Raw genomic sequence first — 4,666 nt, 5'->3', positions numbered from 1 at the left:
CTTCTTCCCTGAAATCATCCAAACAATTGCATCAAAGTCTTGCAAAATTTCATGAGAAATCTTCCATTCATAGCATTCAAGTAATATAACTAAAAACTCATAGAATTTGCATCAAAATCATACTGTTTGGATGGTTCATTGCTTTGTTCTTCTTTTAATCATTCTTGGTTACTTTAAGCTCAAGAAAATGCATAAAACAACTAAAACTATCAAAAAAATGCTAGTGAAACTAGCCTAAGATGCCTTGGCATCAATAGGCTTCAAGCTTGTGTTATAACAATTCCGAGCTTCTTGAAGATCACTGTGAACCGTGGCCACTACATTGTCATGCACAGGAAACTTGACACAAAGATGAATTGTGGATACAATTGCAGCAAATATATTTAAAAAAGGTCTACCTAAAATGAGATTATATGGGCTAAAACAGTCGACTACAAGATATTGAATATCTTGTATCTTAGATAGTGGCTGCTCACCGAGTGTGGTTTGCAACCACACTGAACCCAGAACGGGGACCCGCTCTTCTAAAAATCCGACCAAGTCTCTGATAGATGGCTGTAAAATGTTAATGCTCAGCTTCATCTTTTCAAATGTGGCAAAAAATAACACATCAGCGCTGCTCCCCGGATCCAGCAAAACTTTCCGAACTATTAGGTCTCCCAACTGGATGGAGATGACCATAGGGTCGTCCAAGTTGGTGTCGCTGCAATTAAACTCAGTCGGGTGGAAGGTCATTTCTGGAATGTCCTGAACTGGTTGAGGATTGTTGGCAGTGTCCCCAACTGCCAACATGGCCCTGTAAGTACGCTTGTATGTCCGCCCCCAGCATAACCGCCCGAGATACAGTTGATCACGCCCCTAGGTTGAGCAGGAGCCTTGTCTTTGTCTTTTGATGATGGACCTGCTGTAGATGGGTCAGAGGTAGGAATTGTCCTCTTCTGGATATGCCCTACAATAAATTTGTCGAGATGTCTGACGTGGGGGCAAAAGTCGGCTAATTAAGAAATCAATATAGAGAATGCGTTGAGAGTATAGTTCTTAACCAGCTAAGATCTGCATTGTCAATTTAGAAAAGTTGTCAAGAAATTTAGAAATAAAAATACCGGGAGTATGAGTCCCAGGTCGTCTCCCAACGAGTTGCAGGAAAGGGTGTTAACTTATTAATCAGAAATTTTCAAGAGAGTTTGAGTTTGGGTAATGAGCAATTAAATAATTATAAATTTAAGCAATAAAACTAAGAATGATTATTAATATTCTAATAAAAAGTCTTGACTGGGGGAATGATTAATTGGAAGTTCTATCCTTGTTGCGATCTCTTAAGTGTAGTATCAAAAAGGTTTTTGTTTTCACTTAGTTAACCCTTACTAAATAAAGGAAAGTCAAGTGATTGAGCTAATCCTTATTCGCAAATCCTAGTCCTCTCCCTTGGGAATGTCTAGCGTTAGTAAATACAGAACAAGCCAACAACTTCTACCTTAACCAACACTTAAGCCTTCCAACTCAAGTGTCTCCTCTTAATCAACCCCCATGTCAAGTTTGGGAAATCTACTCTATTGACATGAATATAATACTCAGAAAAATATAAGAAGACATAATAAATTAATTCAAATAAAATAGAGACTGAAAATTAATTAAAAATAAAGGTAATCCTCTTTATCAACAATTCATGAAAATAATCCAATTAGAACTCTAAATAAAATAAATAAGGATATGGAAGAATAAGGGACAAAGTAAACAAACTAGAATAATGTCTTCAACGGAGGTAACGACTCTTCAGTATCCAAAAGCATGAAACAATGAATGTAAAGTGAACCTAGAGGGAAAGTAATCCTCTCTAAATTCAGATCTAGAAACCTAAAATCTATCCTAATGTATCTAAAACTGTATGTCTATTATGTCTAAGATGTGTCTTGAGTCTCTGTATGTTCTCTGGCTTTGTTCTGTGTTTTTGGGCCAAAAACTGAGTTAAAACGCGGCCCGAAATCGCCCCCAGTGTTTTCTGTTAATTCTGCAGATTGCGCAGGTCACGCGTACGCGTCGTCCACGCGTTCGCGTTATTCAACGATTTTCCTTGTCACGCGTACGCGTTGTCCACGCGTTCATGTCATTCGTGCAGACTCCAATCCACGCGTTTGCGTCAGGCACGCGCTCGCGTCGCTACGATTTTTCCATTCCATGCGTTCGCGTGAGCCATGCGCGCGTGTCGGTGTTTGCTGGTCATCTCCTTAGTTTCTTGTGTTCCTTCCATTTTTGCAAGCTTCCTCTCCATTTTCTAAGTCATTCCTGCCTATGAAGCCTGAAACACTTAACACACGGATCACGGCATCGAATGGTATAAAGGAGAATTAAAATATACTAATTAAAGATCTTTAGGAAGCAAGTTTTCAATCATAAAACAATATTAGGAAGGAGTTATAAAATCATGCAATTAGTATGAATAAGTGGGTGAATACTTGATGAAACCATTCAATTAAACACAAGTTAAACCATAAAATAGTGGTTTATCAATGTCCTTGTCTTGCTAAGCGTTCTAGGAGATCTTTAGCAATCACACATTCGTTGGTTGTGTGGCAGTACTTCTAATGAAAAGTGCAATATTTAGACTTGTCCGTGTTCTTTGGTTCAGAATAATTGCCAACCTTACAGGGGGGGTTTTAATCAGCTTGGAATTTAGTATTTCCTTAATAATGTCATCCCTCTTTGTGTTGAACTGGGTGTATGACTCGTAACGAGGCACAGGTTTGAAGGTCCTCTTACTATCCCGAGTTTTATTGTCGTCCTTGGTCGTTGCCGACTTTTCGGCCTTTCGTGCCTGACAGAGCTCTTCAATGTCTATCTGTCCCTTGGCCTTATCACGAAACTCGGCTAAAGTCTTCAGTTTGGCTACTGCAATGGCCTCCTGAAATTTACCTGGGCAAAGGCCACTTTTGATAGCATGCAAGTGGACTTCGGGGTGAAGATCAGAAATTCTCATAGCTACTTTCGTAAAACGAGTAATGTAATCCTTCAGGCTCTCCTACGGACCTTGCTTGATGGTAGTCAAATAATCGGAATTATGCAAGTATATTGCCGATGCTACAAAGTGGTCTTCGAAATGCTTCGCCAACTCCTGAAAGTGTGAAATAGAATCTGTAGGTAAAGAGCAAAACCAGTGAAGAGTCGTCAGAAGGGTAAATTGTCTAGGAAGTTGAAAATTCATGATGTCAGCCGTAAACGGCCCTCCAGAGTTGTCGGGTTCATCGTCCTCGGTTTCAGGTGGAGCTCTGTCATTCCGAGGACCTCTGTCATCATCATTCCGAGGTGTTTCAGAGACATGGGTTGGCTCCGACTGACGCTCGTCATTTGCGTGTCGCTCCTGATGGTCATTATTTTGTTCAAGGCGAGCATTAGCTAATTGCGCAATTTGGTATTGCATCCTTTTATTCTCCTCCGCCATGCGTTGATTTGCCTCAGCTATGCGTTGGTTTGCTTGCTGAAGCTCGGTTACCATCCGAAGAAGGTCGGACGGAGTGGGGAGAGGTGCATCAGCCATGAACGGATGCAGAGATATTTGAGGCCTATAAAGAGAGGTATTCTAAATTTTCGGCCTCACGATGGGCGCCAAATGTTCTTGCCTGGTTAGCTGAAGTATAATTCGTCCTCTGGAGGGAGTTAATGAACTTCTTGGCTAGGTCACGATATACGTCAGCCGCAGATGAAACGAGGAGGAGAGTACCTGCAAAAAGTACTCCGACGCTCAAGTCAGCAGATGAAAATTATAATAGGAGCTATTATCTTAGAAAGTCACATACCTTTAAAACTCTGATCGTTTCCTTTTATAACTAGGAGACGAAAACGACCGTTTTCTGGCATTCAAGAGAAATAAATCTCCTTTCCGACGTTACTGAATAAAGGTCATTTATAATCATAAATCGGCGGAGTCAATACGTCGTTACAATAAGAGTTGCGGAACTATAACTTATTTCGACTTGTAAACTTCACTCTTCGACAATCTTAAGTGAATCGAGACATTCGGTATCAATTTTCATCTTCTTAATTCGACGTCCCTGATTAATCCAATCTTCGACCAACAACAGGGTAGGTTGTGGCTACCGGAATTTGCAACATGCATGTCGCTATTTGCACGTAAGGTGGGGTTTCAGCCTTTCTTTAGCAGACCCATCTCTGTAGTTATTTAATTTTGTCTTTTTGTTGCATGTTACTATGTTAGGTTAGATTGCTGCTTCTTTATGACATTGTCATTGATGAGGAGTATGGTCACAACTCACAACTCCTCATGTGGCACCTACCCCGTATTATTTTTCCCATTTAAACAATAGTGACTTGTCTTCTCTAGGTGCACTGTGTATAGTTTTAGTTTTACTACTTAATAACGATGCCTTTTAATTATCTTTGCTTTGTTATGTTTACCATAGACAACTGATAGAATCTAGTCTTGACACTTGGTAATTGGTAGTTGTAGTTCTCCATCATTTATTTACAACTAAAATGATACTAGACAAATCTTTTTCTTGAAACTTGATAGGGCTCCGAAATTTTAGTGTAACTATGTGAGTTTAATAATAATAATAATAATAATAACAATAACAACAACAACAATTAATATATTAAAGGACCAAATTACAAATTTATAATTATATTATATATACATAAAAAACATAAAAAA

At 39.3% G+C, this 4,666-nt stretch overlaps 1 protein-coding gene across 1 annotated transcript; it reads right to left on the bottom strand.

The window, feature by feature from the left end:
• LOC110269493 lies at positions 235-792 on the bottom strand. Its single transcript, XM_021117363.1, has one exon. The coding sequence runs from the start codon at positions 790-792 to the stop codon at positions 235-237; it is 558 nt and encodes a 185-aa protein (XP_020973022.1).

This window comes from Arachis ipaensis, chromosome B03 (assembly GCF_000816755.2).
Source record: "Arachis ipaensis cultivar K30076 chromosome B03, Araip1.1, whole genome shotgun sequence".
In the NCBI taxonomy this organism is placed as follows: Eukaryota; Viridiplantae; Streptophyta; class Magnoliopsida; order Fabales; family Fabaceae; genus Arachis; species Arachis ipaensis.
This window is presented reverse-complemented; position numbering and strand designations above follow the sequence as displayed.

Coding starts and splice junctions, on each gene's coding strand:
- LOC110269493 (XM_021117363.1), bottom strand. CDS start 792: ATGTTGGCAGTTGGGGACACTGCCAACAATCCTCAACCAGTTCAGGAC.